Source organism: Ixodes scapularis, unplaced genomic scaffold (genome assembly GCF_016920785.2).
Source record: "Ixodes scapularis isolate PalLabHiFi unplaced genomic scaffold, ASM1692078v2 PGA_scaffold3__209_contigs__length_174095766, whole genome shotgun sequence".
Lineage (NCBI taxonomy): Eukaryota > Metazoa > Arthropoda > Arachnida > Ixodida > Ixodidae > Ixodes > Ixodes scapularis.
The window spans coordinates 163,031,963-163,055,170 of NW_024609868.1; the positions used below are offsets into that span (position 1 = coordinate 163,031,963).

At 48.0% G+C, this 23,208-nt stretch overlaps 1 protein-coding gene across 1 annotated transcript; it reads right to left on the reverse strand.

Moving 5' to 3' along the window:
• Positions 1-11,819: 11,819 nt before the first annotated feature.
• LOC8041532 (glycine-rich cell wall structural protein) lies at positions 11,820-15,909 on the reverse strand. Its single transcript, XM_040210650.1, has 3 exons — positions 15,854-15,909; positions 14,394-14,488; positions 11,820-12,394 (listed from the first exon to the last, which is right to left on the reverse strand). Exon 3 carries the CDS (start codon positions 12,368-12,370, stop codon positions 11,966-11,968), a length of 405 nt encoding a protein of 134 aa, XP_040066584.1. The 5' UTR covers positions 12,371-12,394; positions 14,394-14,488; positions 15,854-15,909; the 3' UTR covers positions 11,820-11,965.
• Positions 15,910-23,208: the final 7,299 nt, after the last annotated feature.

Below are 23,208 nucleotides of genomic sequence, written 5' to 3' on the forward strand. Positions count from 1 at the left end.
GTCCGGACACATCGTTAAGCCACCTGTAGTCCACACAGAGCCTGGCTGTACCGTCTTTTTTCGGAGCGAGAACAACGGGGAACGCCCAGGGGCTCGTCGACTCAAGTACTGAACCGGTGTCGATCATTTCCTCGAGCGCCGCATCAAGGAAAGCCCTTTTGTGGACGCTGATTGGTCGAGGGTTGCACCTCCGAGGCGGCGCGTCACCGGTTTCAATACGGTGCAGCAGAATGTCAATCTTTCCAGGTGTTTCCGTGAACATCGGTGACAAAGACTCCAGGGCGGCTTGCAGCTCCTGCTTCTGCAGGCTGCTTGCGGTGCACTTTTGCAACGATTCTCGAACGCCGGCAGGCAAGACGTCCGGCACCACGGTGAAGTGGGCTGCAGTGGGCAGGTTACGGATGCATTCCTCCCGTCTGGTAAACGGAGTCAGCTCCGGTTGTTGTCCCAGCCTGTATCCGCCACCAGAAAAGTCGAGCGTCATGCTTTCGCCTTAATGAAATCTAGGCCTAAGATCACAGGTCGTCCTGGCATATAAAGAAATCGTTGGCGCCGCTTCTCTCCATTAAACCGAATCTGCAGCCTCACGGCTCCTCCAGCTCTTATCGCTGTACCAGAAGCTAGCTGCAAACGGGTTTCTCACTCCCGGAGGCTTATCTTTTTTGCTTTGCAGAGTTCGACAACGGAATCCCCTATGAGCGAGATAGCGGCCCCAGAATGCAAAAGTGCGGCAATGGGAAAATCGAGTAATGAAATCGTCATGCGCGCTTCAATGATCTTAGGCTCGGACTGGATTCGGCATACCGATGGAATCTGTGCCGAGGCCTCACTGCTCCCAGGGACTGCAACGGCCGTCGGCGGGTGGCTGTCCGGTTTCAGCGTCGCCTGTCGTAGTAGTTTCCCTGGTTGTTCTGGTTCCGGCCCTTTGCCACTGTTTCGCGCCACCTCTTGCTTGTAGTGTCCAGAAGTCTTGGACACTGGTTTCGGTGATGGCCGGGTTGCTCGCACTGGTAGCACACTCTAAGAAAAAAGTGGAGGAAAGAGGTAGCAACGGCGCGTCTTCCTCCCTTCTACTGACGCACCCCCGAGCGGACACGAGAAGAAGGGAGGAAAGAGATGGTTTCCTCCTTCTCCAAGGAGATGGGAGAAAGCTTTCGCCCTCCCCACTCATCTACTTTCGGTTTCGTTTTCCGAGCAAGTCGCGCACGTTATTAAATGTTGTTGAGTTTATTGAGCTTCAGGGCGGCAGCGAAGGCCGCCTGTAATTCAGTTTTCTAGTCCAAACGTACAGAACTTTTCGGTTTCATTGACGTTTTTACCACTAATTTTATCAAACGAGTAAACGAAGCTGATAGAAACAGCGAAGTTCCGGAGCAGTGCCAGCAGTGCTACGTACACTGGGTGAGATGGCCGTCTCTGGATTGCGGGACCCGCGCGGAACTACAGTAGCGAAACCACGCGGAACTGTGACGACGTTTTCGACGTTATGCAAATCGCAGGAACTGCGTCCAAGGCAGACAGGTCTTCCTGCCGGCTGCCTGGGTGCCTTCCGTACTGAGTTCGGTTCTGTTTTCCCACTGTGTTTTCTCGTGCCGAGTGCCAACCGGCATTCAACGTGGTTCTGTATTTCTGCGTCTCAGCAACATCGTGATGGCAGTGTTGTGCGTAGTGAACAGAAGACTGTAATTATCGCCGATGTGACCGTGTTTTCGAGTATCAGTGGTGTAACAACAAGATGAGGTGACGTAAACTGTCGGGCATTGATGCCGCTGGTCGGGCCGTGATCGAAGGGGGCGGGGTGTCGCAGGTTGACATTCCGCTTTACATTAAAAAGTTTAAGACCACTTGAAGGATTAATTGCAGTCGATCGACGTGCGTATAGTCATGTTGGAACGCTGGTCTGAACGGTAAGCTCCTATCGCACAGTGGCCAATACGACTGTCGGGCCCGAGAGCGATTGCGCTCTGGTAAAAAGATTGAACAGTACGGAATTATGACGAAAGTACGTATATTTACAATGAAATTTTACCATTAAAAAAGTGAAAGCCGTTTACAACTCCCTGTAACGCCGAATTAGAGCGCAGCTCTTGAGGAAGAGGAGGGAAGGTTACTGGGGAGGGAGGTCGACTGACCGGAGGGGGGTCACGTGACCTCAGGGGTCACATGACCTTGCGGGGTCATGTGACCTGGGGGGTCACGTGACGATGACAATGCCGATGATGTCATCAGTGACGTCACTGATGACGTCATCAGTGACGATGACGATGCGGATACCGATGACGACATTAGTGACGTCACTGATGACGTCACCAGTGATGATGACGATGACAATGCGGATGCCGGTGACGATATAAGTGACGTCACTGATGACGTCATCAGTGATGATGACGATGCGGATGTCGGTGACGTCATCAGTGATGATGACAATGATGATACGGATGCCGGTGACGTCACCAGTGACGTCACTGATGATGTCATCAGTGGTGATGACGATGACAATGCGGATGCCGGTGACGACATCAGTGACGTCACTGATGACGTCATCAGTGATGATGACGATGACGATGCGGATGTCGGTGACGTCATCAGTGATGATGACAATGATGATGCGGACGCCGGTGACGTCATTAGTGACGTCACTGATGATGTCATCAGTGGTGATGACGATGACAATGCGGATGCCGGTGACGTCATCAGTGATGATGACGATGACGATGCGGATGCCGGTGATGTCATCAGTGATGATGACGTCATCGGGGGGTCGCGTGACCTTGGAGGGGTCACGTGACCTCAGGGGAGTCACGTGACTTCGGGGGTCACGTGACCTTGGGAGGGGTCACATGACCTTGGGTTGACCTTGGGGGTCACGTGACCTTGGGGTAAGCTTGGTTACGCCCACGGCGGCGGCGACGCCGCTCAAGCCGGAAACGGGCGCCTAAGAGCTGCGCTCTAAAAAACAGGTAAAATCGAAAAAAAACGCTATCCTTTTTTTTACTGTTTAAATATACTACGGTTCCTGGAGAAACTGCCGTCCAAGTGGCGCGCTGGGATGAGCGCTAGAAGCTTTCGAGCTCGCCACGGCGTAGCTCCGTACACCTAACACCTGCCGCGAGTCGCGGCTTTGACTGCATTCAAGCTGATCGAAAAGCGATTTCTCTGCCCGTGAAGCATCACTTCCAGCTGAGTGAATATCCGCTCTACAAAGATTAATTCAAGACGGCAATTGCAGCCGTGCGCGAACAGCACAAATAGAAAAACAAACGCTACAATAGAAATAGTGGCTACGAAGTGTCGTGTGGGGAAACCAACTCATGGCTTGGAACCACATTGAAGCCGCTCGATTTATTGCCGTTCAAATAATTACGGCATGATCGAGCGTTTTCTTTTTAATAAGAGATTCATCCCTTCATCGATTAAAAATACTCTTAGATGTATGACATTGCTGGAAAGAAATCAACATGCTGGGGATATTATTTATTGCTTAGGGAGTCACCGAAACATTCCGTACGTTCAAAACGACCTGCATAAAAGACGGAAACGCAGAGCTTTGAAGCAGTGATCGGGTTAGTGTGCCGCTGCATTGATGTTTTTATGTGCTACGAATGCGTGTATATGCGCTCGATGTACGTTTACCTGATGCTTGTAGTATGCGTAATGTGTCTATATGTGTGTATAATAAAGGTTCCCGATGATAAACGAAACGCAGTGGTGGCGGGAGAAAATATGAATATTTCTTTGTAGAACATGAATTGGGCGGTACCTAGCGCCACCTAGCCTAACTACTTGCGATTACTCTGCTTGACCCTGCCATCTGTTGGCAAGCAATTTAACATCCTCTTACGCTACGCGGCTACGCCATAATTTCGTGTTACCGTGCCGAGATAAGCCAAGAAGTTGATTTGGATTTGCTTTTTTTGAGAGCGGCTTTTGGTTTTGCGGGCGAATGGTTTACCACTCCTCCGTGATGTGCTGTTGACGCAACGGTTGACGAAGGAATTGTGGCTCGAGGAATTGCAAAGGTAAGACATGAAGTGCGCGGACTGGGTGCCGGTTGTCTCCGTTTAACATCGCAGTGCTGGCGATGAGAAGACTGAGTGACTGCATGCTTTCGAAACGCAAGTTTCTTTACCTGCAGGGGGAAGTCGGCTTCGGAAATAAATACAGTTCGCGGAAAGCTCGTGTTACGTTTTTATTTGCTGCTCCTCTCGCTCTGTACTCTAGACTTAGTGTTATCGTTAAGCCTTATTGAGCTCCATTTGCTCGATTCGTGGCCGCCATAATGAGATGCAGGCGACAAAGGAACGTCTGCTCCCCTGCTTTAGGGACGAAAGTTTCTCCCTTTCTGAAGGAGCGTATGTGTCAAGAGCGTTCTTCCCTTTAGGGAGGACGATACTGACCCTTTTTTCTAAGAGTGTAGCAGTCCGACGACAGTTGCCTGCTTAGACCACCCGCACCGACGTGCCCGTCGGACCGCCTCCAGTGATCGGGTAAGGAACCACTATGGGAGGGCCCCCACCAGGCTTGCGACTGGTTCTTGTGGGGAGGGCTTGTTCCGTTGCGGCGGGGGTCAATGCTGCTGGGCTGCGGGTTTGCGACCGCACCGTGCCAGTTTTCGCCAGCACTTGCAGGAGCAGACTGATGAAGATGGTTCCCTTCTGTGGTGATCTCCGTTGGGCCCCAGCTTACGATAGGGCACGGCCAACGACCTCCCACCTGTCGTGGCGACCCCCACCCGAAATCCTCACGGGCCCCGCTGTGACCTCCGCGGACCTCTTGGGGAGAGTTAGTAGAATATACTTTTATCCCGCACGGGATATCACCATGCATGTCACGCCAACTCTTCTGGGTGACGTGGTGGGAAAGGGAGGTCTCGTTCGGACAGTCCACTTGCGTGGAGGCCTCGGGGCCCCGCCATGCGCATGACGGTTCGAGCGCGTACTTGGCTGGTGGTGGCGGCACGTAGTTCCGCTCGGCATGAAGAACTTCCTCGATGAGGCGGGCGCCCCGGGCTAGCTCTTTAAGGGTCCCAAATATGCGTTTGATCAGGTAGACGTGGTATGCTGGGCGACACTGTCTTCCGACTGCGGCGACTTCGGCTCCGCCCTCTTGAAGAGCTCTTGCATGACCCGAACGTACCGGACCAGGCTTTCGTCCGGGTGCTGCGTCCTTGCCTCGAGCTCTCGGAGAATCGGCTTTGCGTAGTCTTCAGGCAGGAACTCTTCTCGAAGCCTTGTGTGGAAATCCGCCAGGCTGGTGAAGGGTGCCTCTGACCCCAACCAGCACCTGGCGCTGGCTTGCAACGCCGGCGGGACAATCCGGTCCACGATGAAGGCTTCCGAGGCACGTCTGCAGCTCGCCCAGGAAGTCTGCCACGGACTTGACGTCGTCGTACCCGATGTGGACTATAACAGTCAAGTGTGGTTGGGGCTGTCGCGGTCGGGTCTCCTGATGGTCAGGCGTGTGGGCCAGGCGCTGCATCACGGAGTCGCAGATCTCTGTGACCTTCGTGAGGAGGTTCATTTGTGCCGCTGCGGCCATCGCGGCTTCCTGCTTCCGCGTGAGCATTCCTGCAAGCACAAAAAAAAAAAGAAATGCCCCCAAATACCCTACACAAGCGCAAGAAAAGCGCAAAATAAGGAAACGCCCCCCAGAAACCAACACAAGCTCGCGAAACGATTACCGCGGTCACAAAAATGAGAAACACGCCAATACAACAAACACGGACGCGACGGAAGCAAGGAACGACGATAGGAAACACGGGGTGTGTGAAAAAAATTTACCGAAAGAAGAAACCAAGCCCCGTGAAATTCCTGTGAGTAAGTAGCATACCACGGTTGGGCGGCATTGTGGTCGATTTGCCTTGGGGGCTATCTACCCGACCCGGAGGAATAACAGGGAGCCAACGGTTTAAACGACAAGAAACTACATTTAATTGGACATGAACAAGACGATTAACATTGCTACCGGTGGTGCGTGAGTGCAGGCAGCGACTCCCTGTGCGCCGCCTCTGATGCGCCTTATCAAGGCGGCGCGCGCGATGTGCGCGTGGCTGGCGTAACGTCGCCGCCACGCGGGAAAAGTTCGGCACCTTTGCCTTGCAGTCAGGCAACTGGGCTGGGGAGCCACCAGGGTGCCCACAAACTTAGGGCCCCCTTAGGGCTCCTAAATATTTACGCTAAGTTCATCAAGGACCTGGCTACAGTCGCCGTACCATTGTACGATTTGCTCATGAAGTTTAAAAAATGGACATGGGCAGAAGAAGGTTCCCGACCGTTCACAAGAGCCAAACAACGTCTCCTCAATAGTGAGGTGCTCACGTACTATGACGTCGGCAAGAATATCATAATCACCTGCGACTCGTCAGGATATAGCCTCGGCGCAGTAATTTTTCATGTCGTGCCAGAGGGATAGTAGAAGCCTATCATCTTTGCTTCTCGTACTCTCACCGCAGCAGAGCGTAACTACGCTCAAAGAGTAAAGGAAGAGCTAGCAACATTTTTTGGCCTCAGTCACTTTCACAGTTATCTGTACGGCGGGAACTCACACTTTACACCGATCATCAGCCACTCTTGGGCATCTTGAGCTCGGACAAGCCAACTCCTTCGCTCGCGGTAGCACGGATCTAGCGCTGGGCCACCACTTTGGCAGCGTACAAGTATAACCTGCATTACAACAAAAAAAACGAAAAAAAAACGAAAAAAAACACGAAAGTGGCAGGCGCACTCGTTATATTACCCCTGCCAGTGACGAATCAGTGTGGCAACCTCAACGAGTGTCTCGCAGTGTTCGAGCAAACTCCGCTCACTGCAAGCCAAGTGGCCAAGTGGACCGAGAGGGACGGCATTCTCTCGGAAGTCGTGCGTTTTACGTTAGCAGGATGACCGGCAACCTGCGACAGCAAATTGTGGCCGTTTTATATTCGACGGAATGAGTTGTCTAACGAGCTAGACTGCCTGATAAGGGGTCAAAGACTTTTGATCCCGGTCGCGCTTCAACAACAAGGAATAGCATTACTACAAGAAGAACATCCGGATTGCAACGAATGAAGATACTAGCAAGGTCGTACTTATGGTGGCCGTCGATGTACAGTGCTAATCACACTTGTCTATAACGCGCGAACGTGCGGCTTTCTCCGGGGAGCGCTAGACTGGTGGCATTCGCGGAAACTAAGCTAGTCACGTAGCGCAACATGGAACGGCCCGTTCGAGGGGTGTCCTGACCACTCTATCAGCTGGCGGCGAACGCGGTGTCATTGTCGGCGATCAGTGCTTTTGTCCTGTAGGATTCTCTCGATACTATGCGCAGTCCTGTTGAATCCGGTCAATTGATATAATTTTGTTTTTTGCATAGTAGCAAGCCTTATACCAGATTGATAAGCTACAAAAGTGCGTCATGATAGAGTTTTTTTTTTATGACCTTGATACGCCTTCATGCTTTAGTTTGTTTGTTGTTCGAGAAATAATGTTTGTAAAAAGCGTGCGACCAGCTTTCCGCGTTCGCCGCCAGCTGATATAATGAGCAGGACACCCCTCGAGCGGGCCGTTCCATGTTGCGCCACGTGACTAGCTTAGTTTCCGCGAATGCCACCAGTCTAGCACTCCCCGGAGAAAGCCGGACGCTCGCGCGTTATAGACAAGTGTGATTAGCACTGTACAACCGGATTGATACGACAGTTCTTCAGTGCCAGGTCTGTCAGACAACCAGGCCGGCCAAGACCTCAGGACCTTTACACCATTGGAGGTATCCAACACCTCTCTGGCAGCGCGTCCATGTCGACTTCGCCGTCAAGGAGGGCTCGATTTTTTTTTGTGCTCAACGATTTCTACTCCAAGCGTAAAAAGAAGTAGAATTCCTGGGAAGCACGGCGACATCAAATACCATTGATCTACTTAAAATTTTCTTCGCATCCCATGGATTCCAAGAAGGACTCGATAGCGACAATGACCTGACCTCTGAGGAGTTCGCAGAATTCGCGCGTTAGCATGGTATCGGGTACACACTCACTCGACCATATCACGCAACGGCAAACGGAGCAGCCGAACGGCTGGGTCAAACAACGAAAGCTACATTACTCAAACAGGTGCTTCACGACAGCATGGGGCAACGGCACAGAAGTCTGCAACAGCGATTAGACGACTTTCTGCTCGCTCACCGGTACACTCTAAATTCATGAAAGGAAGGACACTTGTGGACTTGATTTTGAAAAGACAACCTACTGCGAAAGTTTCCCTTCTAACACCAAACTTTGTGCAGGATATTAGGGAGCGTCGAAAACGAATTGCTGCGAACCGCAACAAGGCCGATGAAAACAGCTGCTGATTCGAGCTGGTGAAACAATATACATCAAGACTACACGATCCGAGTCAGCCTGCTGAAACGAAGCCAAGGTAATTCAACAGGTGAGCGACTGCAAATATGACAGATGCAGCAAGTGTCAGCTGCGTTTCGTTCACATCGACCACTTCTGACCATGTTGGGAATTAGAGTCCAGTAGCAAGTTTCGGGACATCCCACCAACCAACCGGCAGTCGGACCACCTCGACACTGCTCGGATGGACAAAGACGCCACGACAACCCAGCCTGGTGAAGCTGCCCCATCACACTCCTCACCCCGGCAGACGAAAAAGTCAGGAGAAACAGGCCTGGTGAAGCTGGCACTCGACCGGCTTACATCATTGCAGCAGAGGGGCCAGCTGAAGGACAAGGAACGGAGACCACCAGCTTCTCCAACGCGACTCTAGCGTCATCGTCCCCACAGCTTCAAAGAAGTACTCCGGATCGGCGTCCGCCAAGCCGTTATTCTAACAAATTAATGTACTAAGAACGTATAATTTGATATAAGAAAAAAATGAGTGTTACGTAGGGATCACGTGAGCATTCGTCAGAAAATATTCCTATAAAAAATAATGCCTGCCAGTAAAGATCGTTTTTGGCATCCTCAGCACCAACGTGTTTCTTTGATTAAAACAGAACACTGACTATCGAGACTTGCTGATAACGCCTGCTATTACTGAATGGGAAACGCCCAATAAACAAGGACAAGGAAGGGGGCAGAGACGAAGCGCGCTCTCAACTGAAGGTTTATTGAAACAAACGTTAACTATTAATATCGTCTATCTGGCTCTTGGATTAGAAAGAAAAACTCCTTATCCGTCACGTGCAGTGACGGCGCACTAATACACAGGCTCTCCCCTTGCTCTCTTATGCCGAGTGCCTCATGCATTTCTCGCGCTGTTTTGTTTGCGCATCTGCCCAGGTCTGTTTTTTTTCCGATTCCGGGCCACATGGGCACCTATCGCAGTGCAACGCCAGATTGCCCGACGGGGACTGTTTCACTGACCAGGCATGGTCTCTGGCTCTCTTATTTATGCAACGCCCCGTTTGGGCCACATGCGATCACCCGCAACTCCTTGGTATGTTATATACCACTGACGTTGCACACTCCACGTATTGCTTTGCGTGTTTCTTTTGGCACACTTTACCCTCTCCCTTTCGTTTTTTTTTTAATTTTTAACATAGTTGAAAAAGTTCTTGTGGCGCTGGAAACACCGCTGGCACTTCAAGATGAGCCGCCACTTTTTTAGATTATGAGATCGATTATGAATTTAAGTAATCACCGCCGGTCTTGTTAGTTGTCTGGAAAGAATATGAGCGTGATGAAAATAATCCCTGGAGAAGGGGAACAAGAGGGACAAAGGACAAACATAAATCTCCAAACACAGCTAGGTGACTGGTGAGCGACCGAAAGAATCCGCCTGGTCCGGGTATCGAACCCGGGACCTCTCCATTACAGGTGGAGCGCTCTACCAACTGAGCTAACGAGGGGTTAGACGCCAGTAGAGCAAACGGGTTTTATCAGTTGCCACCAGTCTAACACCAACAAGGGTGAAGCTTGCAAGTTAAGGTTGTAATTATAATGCAATTAAATGCAAAGGTGCAAGCGAGCTGGACAAGAATGATGAAAATAATCCCTGGAGAAGGGGAACAAGAGGAACAAAGGACAAACATAAATCTAACAAACACAGCTAGGTGACTGGTGAGCGACCGAAAAAATCCGCCTGGTCCGGGTATCGAATCCGGCGCCTCTCCATTACAGGTGGAGCGCTCTACCAACTGAGCTAACCAGGGGGTAGACGTCAGTAGAGCAAACGGGTTTTATCCGCTGCCACTAGTCTAACACCAACAAGGGTGAAGCTTGCAAGTTAAGGTTGTTATTATAATGCAATTAAATGCAAAGGTGCAAGCGAGCTGGACAAGAATGATGAAAATAATCCCTGGAGGAGGGGAACAAGAGGGACAAAGGACAAACATAAATCTCCAAACACAGCTAGGTGACTGGTGAGTGGCCGAAAAAATCCGCCTGGTCCGGGTATCGAACCCGGGACCTCTCCATTACAGGTGGAGCGCTCTACCAAATGAGCTAACCAGGTTTTTTTTTTATTGCACCGAGCTAACCAGGGGTTAGACGTCAGTAGAGCAAACGGGTTTTATCAGTTGCCACCAGTCTAACATTAACAAGGGTGAAGCTTGCAAGTTAAGGTTGTAATTATAATGCAATTAAATGCAAAGGTGCAAGCGGGCTGGCCAAGAATGATGAAAATAATCCCTGGAGAAGGGGAACAAGAGGGACAAAAAACAAACACAATCTCCAAAAATCTCCACCTGTAATGGAGAGGTCCCGGGTTCGATACCCGGACCAGGCGGATTTTTTCGGTCGCTCACCACTCACCTAGCTGTGTTTGTTAGATTTATGTTTGTCCTTTGTCCCTCTTGTTCCACTTCTCCAGGGATTATTTTCATCATTCTTGTCCAGCTCGCTTGCACCTTTGCATTTAATTGCATTATAATTACAACCTTAACTTGCAAGCTTCACCCTTGTTGGTTTTAGACTGGTGGCAACTGATAAAACCCGTTTGATCTACTGACGTCTAACCCCTGGTTAGCTCAGTCGGTAGAGCGCTCCATCTGTAATGGAGAGGTCCCGGGTTCGATACCCGGACCAGGCGGATTTTTTCGGTCGCTCACCAGTCACCTAGCTGTGTTTGGAGATTTATGTTTGTCCTTTGTCCCTCTTTTTCCCCCTTCTCCAGGGATTATTTTCATCATTCTTGTCCAGCTCGCTTGCACCTTTGCATTTAATTGCATTATAATATGACCGTCCTCTTTTTACTTCATCTTGGAAACAAGGTTATCCGCACTTCCCCCAAGAAGCGATCGGAGTACCCTCCGCGTTTTAGACAATTCAGCTACGTGAGTAAGCTTTCATTTGCGACATGGTGGCATGACTTTGCCAACGAGGCTCTCATTAGGCACGATGCTGTTCCCCTTTTGACGAGTTTTGGATTGCGCAGAATTGAAGGGTAGAACCCCTTTCTTACTTCGCGGCTCATACTTCCAAAAAACATGGTCACCTTCGAAGTTGAGGCTCAAATCCAAAAAGTGCAGCCTTCCCTTCGTCATTAACTCGTGGCAAAACGTCAATCCATGTGAATTCAAGTTGAAACAATCCAGCACATCGGTGAATAAGTTCACGCTAACAATAACGGACTTCGCGGCAAGCACCAAAAAGTCATCCATATACCGACAGATTGTGAATTCCCCCAATTTTTCAATATCCTTACGTGTTCCCTTATCACATTTAGCCAAAAATATATCGCAGAGCACTCACGCAACACGGGAGCCGATACATATACCTCGCTTTCGAACCTAAACACCATCCCTGCTATTATCGTGTCTTATTTCTAAAACTCCTCGGCGACATTTCGCGTTAAATGAAATAAGGGTGATAAGCAAGTTCAAAACATTCGTGTTCCATTTATTCTCGATTCGAAGCACTGTACAAAATATACAAAGCCGTATATGAACGGCGCTCTCGAAAATAAGCGTCGTTATATATCAATAAGCACATTCACGATTACACATCCCAACGTACGCGTTTTTGTTTTGCCAGAAGTTGAGCTTTCTATCAGCGGCCCTTGTGTCCGTAGCCTCCTCCAAAGCCTCCGTAGCCTCCGTAGCCCCCTCCGAAGCCTCCGAATCCGCCGCCGTATCCTCCCTTCAGTAGAAGACCACCTCCATAGCCACCGCCGTAGCCACCTCCAAATCCGCCGCCAAATCCGCCACCGAGGCCGCCTCCGAATCCACCTCCGTATCCTCCGAAACCACCTCCACCGACGCCAACGAGGTGACTGCTGTGGACGCCTCCGTGGCTCACTTTGTTCACGTGGTGCACAGTCTTCACGAGGAATGCTGGGCCAGGAACCACCTTGCTGTAGCCATGTCCATATCCCCCGCCGAAGCCGCCTCCGTAGCCACCACCGAAGCCGCCACCATAGCCACCGTAGCCTCCCGCAACGGCGACACTGGCCATGGCGGCAAGGCCGCAGCAGATCACCTGGGCGAAAAACAAATTCCAATCTTATTCGTTTTTGTGGACTGCGAAGTACGTTTCTAAATTATTTAGTACATATTTTCCTTCAATGTTTGTATTTAAATAGGCAATATGGTTGTTTAACTTCAGTGTATTCGAAAAAGCTAAAGAGAGGTTGTACTAATGTATCAAGGACAATTTAATTATATTGGAACAAAATATGGAGGGAATACGAAATCATGCACTCAGCTTAGCAACACCACGAGGTTTTCTTTCTGTTTTTCATGCTGATGCTTGAAGCAAAGCACAGCATGCGTATTTTTTGAAGTAAGCCCCAAAAGTTCTTGAAAAAAAAAAAACGAGTTAGAGGGAAATTTTGCTGTTTTTTCCCCAGCAAACCTGAATATCACATTCGTTCTTCATGAAGATGTAAATGAACGCGAGGAAACACAAAATCCTCGACCAGTCTTTACGTCATACTCGGATATTTCCGCAGCAAACAGGTGTGGCTCCTTTGTGCAGCGTGTGCAATCGCGAGATTGCCAGGCATGTTCTCCCGCACTGACGACAGTCGTGACATCTTTTTCGCTTTTTTTTTTTTTTTTTTAAATAGCACGAGTGTGCGTGCATAGCTTTCACAATCGCTGAAGATGCGCGAAAGCGAAGATTTTCAAAACTCCTAAATGACGTCAAGCTCCGGGAAAAAGGGGCGACAGCGGTACTTTGAAAATAATATTCTGCAGCTTCCGTACTGCAAATTGAGAAATAATCTCGATATTCGTCATCCTGGGGGCCCAATGAGACGATTTAAGTGTTTTTCCTGAGATACAGCATCGCTTCCGTTTCCATCTGAGGGCTGCAATGTGTGTAAAATACTTTTATTTCCACGTACCAATAATGAATTCCGGCTATATGCTAATCCTAAATTAATAATAAAGTGCTTGCTTTAGCTAAAGAATGCTAAAGTGATTGGCTTGCTGTTGCTAACTGTATAATCAGCTGTAATACTTGGACGCCTGTTTCCAAGGTGATTTTACGTCGACGAATTAACTAAAAATCTTGTATGTACAAATAACTGAATCATGGTCGGTTGGATTAATAACTCGGTCGTGCATCGCTGTTTCGCCTCATCTAACTTTCGATGCCAAGGTTAGAAAAAAGCTTTGCCACAAACCACTAGAGTTGTAAGAACGCGCTGCATGTCTAAACTACTCACCAAGGTTCTCATTCCGGCTCTTTGGATCGCTGTAGCTCCTTTCACTGCAGTCGCAGTTTTGATTTCTCCCCAGTGGCTGCTCTCCTCTTATATACAAGAGCGATGGTGGCTCGCATCTTGCCGAGTGTCGATTATGAGGCGCGAGGTTTTTTGCCTCTTCGGCTCTGTTTGCACGCGTTGTGGGAGGGTCGCGTATCCCGGATCCTACCCTCTCCCTGGTCGTTCCGCTCTGTCCTGGTCAGCGCGAGGCCAGTGGCCATCTTAGAGTGCTTCCGGAATAGGAGCGTCAGGGTATTGAATGTGCTTTTCCTGCTTTTGTTCCAAACAGTGGCGGATCAGATAGCGGGCCCAGCCTCTCGCTTCCTGACGCGGTTACATAATTTCGAGGGAAGCGGCTCGCGTAATGCCTCTAAGTGGACTTCAAATAATTGGAGCATCCGAACGGGTTTGGGAAGCGTGTGCCGACCGACGATCTTATCGCGCCCTGCCGGGAAACGCCTGACTTCCGAAGACGGAACACGTGTCAGTAGAGGGGCCCTTTCTCGAGCCCTTTTCCTACAGCTGGGCGGCGATCGTGAAATTGAAAGGACAATTCTGTGCTCCTTCTTCGTCCTGGGCCGGCGCCGATAGAAAAGCGCCTTCGCAGAAGGTGTCGAAGTGTCATCGCTTACAAAACAAGTACGAGTTATATACTTAAAAAAAACACAAAAAAACGCGCCGTTGAATTTGAACGGGGTCAACGCGTTGACTTCAGCGTTAGTTTCTGAATCCATCGATGGAGCGGGAATAATAAGACCTGGATTGTACCTGAGAAAGAACTGTGGTTATGAAGGTGCCTGCTGAGCTCCGAGTGTCGTAAGCCTTGTCTCTTGGATTGAAAGTGCAGGTTCACCGCCCGACTCCTGTGGGTAATGACAATCGACACCATCCGGTTTTTCTTTGTGAAGATGACACTATGAATAACGTGGATGTATTCGGCTACAAACCCAATTCGCCCAATTGTAAAAAAAAGAAATAACTTAGATGTCCGAGCGGAGCGTAACTTTCCGCCGTAGTAGAATAAATGCAGCCATCTCTCTCTGTGTTGGCGACGGTTGAAAAAGCGCATCGCCTAATTTAGCACCCGCGTTTTTTGCAGTGATACCGCGGCGTCATTCAACGAGCATTAAGTTGAGACAGTCTATTATCCTCACCACGTCTGACACCAATAACACACCAGCAGCTACTGAGACACTTACAGTCTACAATAATCGAAAAACGTCTGCCCGAAAAAACGTCCGGATCCACAATGGCAGCAGCGGTCGCTAAATAATCGCATTGCCTTATCTCTCATCCGAGACATTTTTGGGTAATAATTTTTAATAAACTTTATTCGCGTATTTTATCGCTGGAGCTCGCGCTGCTTCCATACTGCGCATCAATGTCAAGCAGTAAATATTGTGTGTTTCGCGCTATCGGAACGGAGCGGACAAAACTCGAGCCCCCACCAGGCGCCCCTATAGCAGCAAACGTGTCATTTTCATCGATAGTTTTTTTTTATTTATTTTTTTTTATTTAGATGACGTTTTTTGTAAGTTTGCGCCACAGAAAAAAAAAAGCTCGCGTAATTCGTAAGAACCTTAAATTCCGTCGTAATATTGCTTGCCCGCGCAATTCGTCACAATTGCTTTCCGACGAGTAGTCGGCTACAGCCGCTAGTCGGCAGTGAACAAGTTCTACGAACCCGCGGAGGTGCCACGGCTCCGGGAAATCAAACAAGAATGGAACCAGAAGGGCAAACGAAAATATTAATTCTGGGTAGCAAAAGTACAGTGATGACAGAAGCGACCTAGTGAAGACACCATTTTCTTAAACAACCCGAGACTCGCTGGATAACGAAAATCATTCCTTCGGATACTGGTTCTTCACCCAGTCTCGAGTCGTTCATAAAAATAAGTGAAACCGCTGTCAGCCTCGCGGGCATCCAAGCAAACACGGACGGTCTCGTGACGTCGAAACTAGCCGTGGAAAGCACCGAGAAATCGCCAAAGAGAATATCGGACCAATATCGCGACCCGCTAAGATGAGCTACCAAGCGCATAAATAAAATAACTGTCTGGTACAAACTGGTAGAACGTCTCAAAAGCCAACACTCCGTGAGGTTGGGGGGTACTGCGATAAATTAATAACCGAATTAGAGCAATAGAGACATATACTCCGCTTTACTCGAATTGGCAGCCGACGCCACAATCCGAAAGAGCCAATGAAGGAGCCCAAAAAGTGCTTACTCGCGGAGCTCATTGTCTTGGTGCATTTGCTATCCCATAGTCAACACCCATCGCGCCCATTCTTCTTCCAGTGCGTGATCGGTTTCGCCGGTGATAGCAGATAGCACAAAGAACAGTCGTGTTGCGACGTCATTGGCTCCACCTGGGTATTGCGTCGGCTGGGCCTAGTGGAAAATAGAGTCTGTGATCTGGAATGAAAGATAATTGAGTATCGAGATCCCATACAAAATTGATCTATGGTCGTCCGCAGAAAATCCTTTGTTCTGAAGCTATACAAAATTGGCCCAATAAACTAGAGCCGCTTTAGGTCTGTCTGTAGATTTTTCTATTATCTCCTATATGGATATCTATAAATTTGTCTGCGGTTTATCACTCGTTAGTTACAACTTTCTACAGATTTCTCAATGGATAGTTATGTAACTTTGCTCGGTTTACTCTCTGGATCTTTTTAGAAAGGATGATATAGACCCTTACGGATTTTATTATGGTTTCTTTAGCCGTCTATAGCCCCTTGCATGGTCTGCTATAAAGATTTTTATGGCTTTCCCACTGGGTCTCTTTTGCAGAATCTTATAGCTGCCCGTGGCTTCTATGGTTACTACTATAGTCGGTTACAAGTCAAGAAGGTAGGAGAAGCTCCTCCCAGAAGTGTGATGCGCCCGTTTCAAATCTCTCCGCAGTCGAAAGAAGAGTTCACTTGAAACGCTCCTTGTTCCGCTTCAATGGATTCCCACTTGTCTCCGATCCCACTTTTTAAGAAAGCGACCTTTGTATTCATCGGAGAGGGAACAGAGCCCCTGAAAGCAGCCTTTGTATCCATCGGGGGGGAAGCTAATCCCCGAAAGTCGTATTTGTTTCCGTCGGTGGGGGAGAACTCTAATCTCCCTCTCGTGGCTTCCACAATGCAAAGTCAAAGTCGAAAGATAAAGCAAATATGTACAGAAAGGCAAGACCCTCCTCGCGCGTTGTCCGCGACGTCACGGAAACGGTGGGACGCTATTGGATGCGGAGGTGGCGGAGGGATATCCGATTCCCTTTGAGGGGCATTTGCCGCTACCTTCTTAACCTGTAACTGACTATAGTGCATGAAAATATCGGTCAAACCGGTTATCCGGTTAATCGGTTTTATTTTGTGCATCCTGATGACCAGTACATAAAACAGCATTTCGCGCCCGGTATTTAAGGCAAATAACAACTCATCAGATCGATTTTTTTTTATGCGATAGCATCCTTTAACTACCCCCCCCCCCCGCCCCATTTCGCGAACCTTCGGCTTTCCGGCCACCTTATTCGCAGTTTCCCTGCAAAATTTAGCGGGAAATTGACGTCACCTGACCTATACACATATTTGGCTTCCCCGCTAAATTTAGCGGGAAATTTCATGTCACGTGACCTGACACCGCGGGACCTACACACTGATTCAGTTCCCCCTCTCAATTGACGTCACATTACCTAAGTACTAATTCAGTTTCCCCGCTAAATATAGCGGGAAATCTGATGTAACGAGACATGACGTCACGGGACCTAAACACAAATTCAGTTTCCCCGCTAAATTTAGCAGGAAAACTTACGTCACAGGACCTAAGCACTATTTCAGTTTCCCCGCTATATTTAGCGGGAAATTTGATGTAACGTGACATAACATTACGGGACCTACACACCAATTCAGTTTCCCCGCTAAATATAGCGGAAAAACTTACGTCACTTGACCTAAGTACTAATTCCGTTTCCCCGCTAAATTTAGCGGGAAATTTGATGTAACGTGACATGACGTCACGGGACCTACACACCAATTAAGTTTCCCCGCTAAATTTAGCGGAAAAACTTACGTCAGATGAACTAAGCACTAATTCAGTTTCCCCGCTAAATATAGCGGGAAATCTGATGTACGTGACATGACGTCACGGGACGTACACACCAATTTAGTTTTCCCGCTAAATTTAGCGCAAAAACTTAAGTCACACGACCCAAGCACTAATTCAGTTTCACCACTGAATGTTGCGGGAAATTTGATGTGACGTGACATGACGTCACGGGACCTACACACCAATTGAGTTTCCCCGCTAAATTTAGCGGAAAAACTTACGTCACACTACTTAAGCACTAATTCAGATTCACCATTAAATTTAGCGGGAAATTTGATGTAACGAGACATGACGTCACGGGACCTACACACCAATTCAGTTTCCCCGCTAAATATAGCGGAAAAACTTACGTCACATGAACTAAGCACTAATTCAGTTTCCCCGCTAAATATAGCGAAAAATCTGATGTAACGTGACATGACGTCACGGGACGTACACACCAGTTTAGTTTTCCCGCTAAATTTAGCGGAAAAACTTACGTCACACGACCTAAGCACTAATTCAGTTTCACCACTGAATGTAGCGTGAAATTTGATTCGACGTGACATGACGCCACGGGACCTACACACCAATTGAGTTTCCCCGCTAAATTTACCGTAAAAACTTACGTCACTCGACCTAAGCACTAATTCAGTTTCAACACAAAAATTAGCGGGAAATTTGATGTAACGTGACATGACGTCATGCGACTTGCACACCAATTCAGTTTCCCCGCTACATTTAGCGCAAAAACTTGCGTCACACGACCTAAGCACTAATTCAGATTCACCATTAAATTTAGCGGGAAATTTGATGTAACGAGACATGACGTCACGGGACCTACACACCAATTCAGTTTTCCCGCTAAATTTAGCGGAAAAACTTACGTCAGATGAACTAAGCACTAATTCAGTTTCCCCGCTAAATATAGCGGGAAATCTGATGTACGTGACATGACGTCACAGGACGTACACACCAATTTAGTTTTCCCGCTAAATTTAGCGGAAAAACTTACGTCACACGATCTAAGCACTAATTCAGTTTCACCACTGAATGTAGCGGGAAATTTGATGTGACGTGACATGACGTCACGGGACCTACGCACCAATTGAATTTCCCCGCTAAATTTAGCGGAAAAACTTACGTCAGATGAACTAATCACTAATTCAGTTTCCCCGCTAAATTTAGTGGGAAATCCGATGTAACGTGACATGACGTCACGGGACCTACACACCAATTCAGTTTTCCCGCTAAATTTACCGTAAAAACTTACGTCACTCGACCTAAGCACTAATTCAGTTTCAACACTAAATTTAGCGGAAAATTTGATGTAACGTGACATGACGTCATGCGACTTGCACACCAATTCAGTTTCCCCGCTACATTTAGCGCAAAAACTTGCGTCACACGACCTAAGCACTAATTCAGATTCACCATTAAATTTAGCGGGAAATTTGATGTAACGAGACATGACGTCACGGGACCTACACACCAATTCAGTTTTCCCGCTAAATTTAGCGGAAAAACTTACGTCAGATGAACTAAGCACTAATTCAGTTTCCCCGCTAAATATAGCGGGAAATCTGATGTACGTGACATGACGTCACGGGACCTACACACCAATTGAGTTTCCCCGCTAAATTTAGCGGAAAAACTTACGTCACAGGACCTAAGCACTAATTCAGATTCACCATTAAATTTAGCGGGAAATTTGATGCAACGAGACATGACGTCACGGGACCTACACACCAATTCAGTTTCCCCGCTAAATATAGCGGAAAAACTTACGTCACATGAACTAAGCACTAATTCAGTTTCGCCGCTAAATATAGCGGGAAATCTGATGTACGTGACATGACGTCACGGGACCTACACACCAATTGAGTTTCCCCGCTAAATTTAGCGGAAAAACTTACGTCACACGACCTAAGCACTAATTCAGATTCACCATTAAATTTAGCGGGAAATTTGATGTAACGAGACATGACGTCACGGGACCTACACACCAATTCAGTTTCCCCGCTAAATATAGCGGAAAAACTTACGTCACATGAACTAAGCACTAATTCAGTTTCGCCGCTAAATATAGCGAAAAATCTGATGTAACGCGACATGACGTCACGGGACGTACACACCAGTTTAGTTTTCCTGCTAAATTTTGCGGAAAAACTTACGTCACACGACCTAAGCACTAATTCAGTTTCAACACTAAATTTAGTGGGAAATTTGATGTAACGAGACATGACGTCACGGGACCTACACACCAATTCAGTTTTCCCGCTAAATTTAGCGGAAAAACTTACGTCAGATGAACTAAGCACTAATTCAGTTTCCCCACTAAATATAGCGGGAAATCTGATGTACGTGACATGACGTCACGGGACGTACACACCAATTTAGTTTTCCCGCTAAATTTAGCGGAAAAACTTACGTCACACGACCCAAGCACTAATTCAGTTTCACCACTGAATGTTGCGGGAAATTTGATGTGACGTGACATGACGTCACGGGACCTACACACCAATTGAGTTTCCCCGCTAAATTTAGCGGAAAAACTTACGTCACACTACTTAAGCACTAATTCAGATTCACCATTAAATTTAGCGGGAAATTTGATGTAACGAGACATGACGTCACGGGACCTACACACCAATTCAGTTTCCCCGCTAAATATAGCGGAAAAACTTACGTCACATGAACTAAGCACTAATTCAGTTTCCCCGCTAAATATAGCGAAAAATCTGATGTAACGTGACATGACGTCACGGGACGTACACACCAGTTTAGTTTTCCCGCTAAATTTAGCGGAAAAACTTACGTCACACGACCTAAGCACTAATTCAGTTTCACCACTGAATGTAGCGTGAAATTTGATTCGACGTGACATGACGCCACGGGACCTACACACCAATTGAGTTTCCCCGCTAAATTTACCGTAAAAACTTACGTCACTCGACCTAAGCACTAATTCAGTTTCAACACAAAAATTAGCGGGAAATTTGATGTAACGTGACATGACGTCATGCGACTTGCACACCAATTCAGTTTCCCCGCTACATTTAGCGCAAAAACTTGCGTCACACGACCTAAGCACTAATTCAGATTCACCATTAAATTTAGCGGGAAATTTGATGTAACGAGACATGACGTCACGGGACCTACACACCAATTCAGTTTTCCCGCTAAATTTAGCGGAAAACCTTACGTCAGATGAACTAAGCACTAATTCAGTTTCCCCGCTAAATATAGCGGGAAATCTGATGTACGTGACATGACGTCACGGGACCTACATACCAATTGAGTTTCCCCGCTAAATTTAGCGGAAAAACTTACGTCACACGACCTAAGCACTAATTCAGATTCACCATTAAATTTAGCGGGAAATTTGATGTAACGAGACATGACGTCACGGGACCTACACACCAATTCAGTTTCCCCGCTAAATTTAGCGGAAAAACTTACGTCAGATGAACTAAGCACTAATTCAGTTTCCCCGCTAAATATAGCGGGAAATCTGATGTACGTGACATGACGTCACGGGACCTACACACCAATTGAGTTTCCCCGCTAAATTTAGCGGAAAAACTTACGTCACACGACCTAAGCACTAATTCAGATTCACCATTAAATTTAGCGGGAAATTTGATGTAACGAGACATGACGTCACGGGACCTACACACCAATTCAGTTTCCCCGCTAAATATAGCGGAAAAACTTACGTCACATGAACTAAGCACTAATTCAGTTTCGCCGCTAAATATAGCGAAAAATCTGATGTAACGTGACATGACGTCACGGGACGTACACACCAGTTTAGTTTTCCTGCTAGATTTTGCGGAAAAACTTACGTCACACGACCTAAGCACTAATTCAGTTTCACCACTGAATGTAGCGGGAAATTTGATGTGACGTGACATGACGTCACGGGACCTACACACCAATTGAGTTTCCCCGCTAAATTTAGCGGAAAAACTTATGTCACATGACCTAATCACTAATAGACTACTTCCATAAAGCCCTGCATGCAACACGGCGCGCGTTGCACTCTGGGAACTAGTTGGCCAGGGAGGAGGGCGGCATGGTTTCGGTTTCGATCGACACGTCGACAAGAAACTATACACAGAGCGTGGACTATTCCGGTCGTCATCTCATGTTTTCTGGTCCCGAGAGCGTCATTTGTGGTCTCTAAACTAACCCAAATGGCCAGACCTCGAAGCTTTAGCACAAGCCTGAGACGTATAGCTTCACTTAGCACATGCTTGTTGTATTTTTGTACTTGAATCTTCCTGTTACCGTTCCAATCGAGGTATGTGGACGAGCCAGTGCTGGGAATCTCGACGCTGCGAAGCTCGGGGATCTTACTTGTTTGCGAATCAACAAGCTATAGCAACCAGTAAGTATGCATACATCGAGCTCGCGCCTTTACATTAGTGTTGTTGATCAGGAAGTTTGTTTGTTTCGTGCGTCCATAGACGAAATATTACTTCTCGCAATTATTGTTTTTCTTAATATGCTTGAGTATGCGAGGTAAAACTCGGAGGCGCCATTGAAAAGCTCAATTTTAACACACTTCTTATCGCTTATCTCTACTGGCCCGCAGCACTGTACGAAGTGAAGTCTCCGCCCGCTTCTATTCCACTAATATTGAACATCGCGTATGCGCATAAAGTTATCCTGGAATCATATCGGCAAATTCGCAGGTACAGACCGCTTTAAGAAAGCAAAAGTAGAGCACTTGTGTGAAGAATGTCGCACCGTGCGCCGCAAGTGCGCCGGAAGGGCATGAACCCTTATGCACTCTTAAAAAAAAAGGTGCGCAAAGGGACCAATCGCCATCTTTCATCCCCGCGACCCTAGCGCCCTCTATTCAGAAGCGGTAACTCGAGCAGCTCGTCCCGCGGGCATTTCGTTGCTCCCGCTGGAGTTGATCCCCTAACGAATACTTTAGTCCCCTCGCCAATAATGGCTGCCGCAAGCCTTCGATGAAGTGGACGAAGCATCACTCGAGTAGCTATTTTGGAAAGAAGCCTTGGCAAAACAAGATTTTGGCCCCGGGATTTAGAAATTGTGACTACACGCGCATATTCGGTGAATGTTTCCGGCCGCGAAAAACATGAGAACGGAATCCGAGCGACGCGGAGGCGCCGGAGACGAGGCTACCTACTCTCCGACTGCCGCGCGCGCGCCCGAGTTTGAACTGGAGGTGACGGTTGACCTAGTTGACCTGTGGCGGTGCGGTGGAAGCCTCGTCGGATGCAGTCGGAGTGGCAACCGATTGGACGGTGAGTTTTGATTGCTTTGGCTACTTGTTGAGCAGCAGAAATGTTATAGTCATTTCAGAACGTACTTCATAAAGTCGCAGGGTTACCCTGTACGATAGGCGCTCGCTCTCTGACGCGGTCGGGCTCGTACTCGTCCATGTTAGCGTGCAAACGAGGCCTAGCACTTCAAAACTAGACCCGGCGGCAATCAGTTCATCAAACAAACGATATAACACCGGCAGATGGTTTC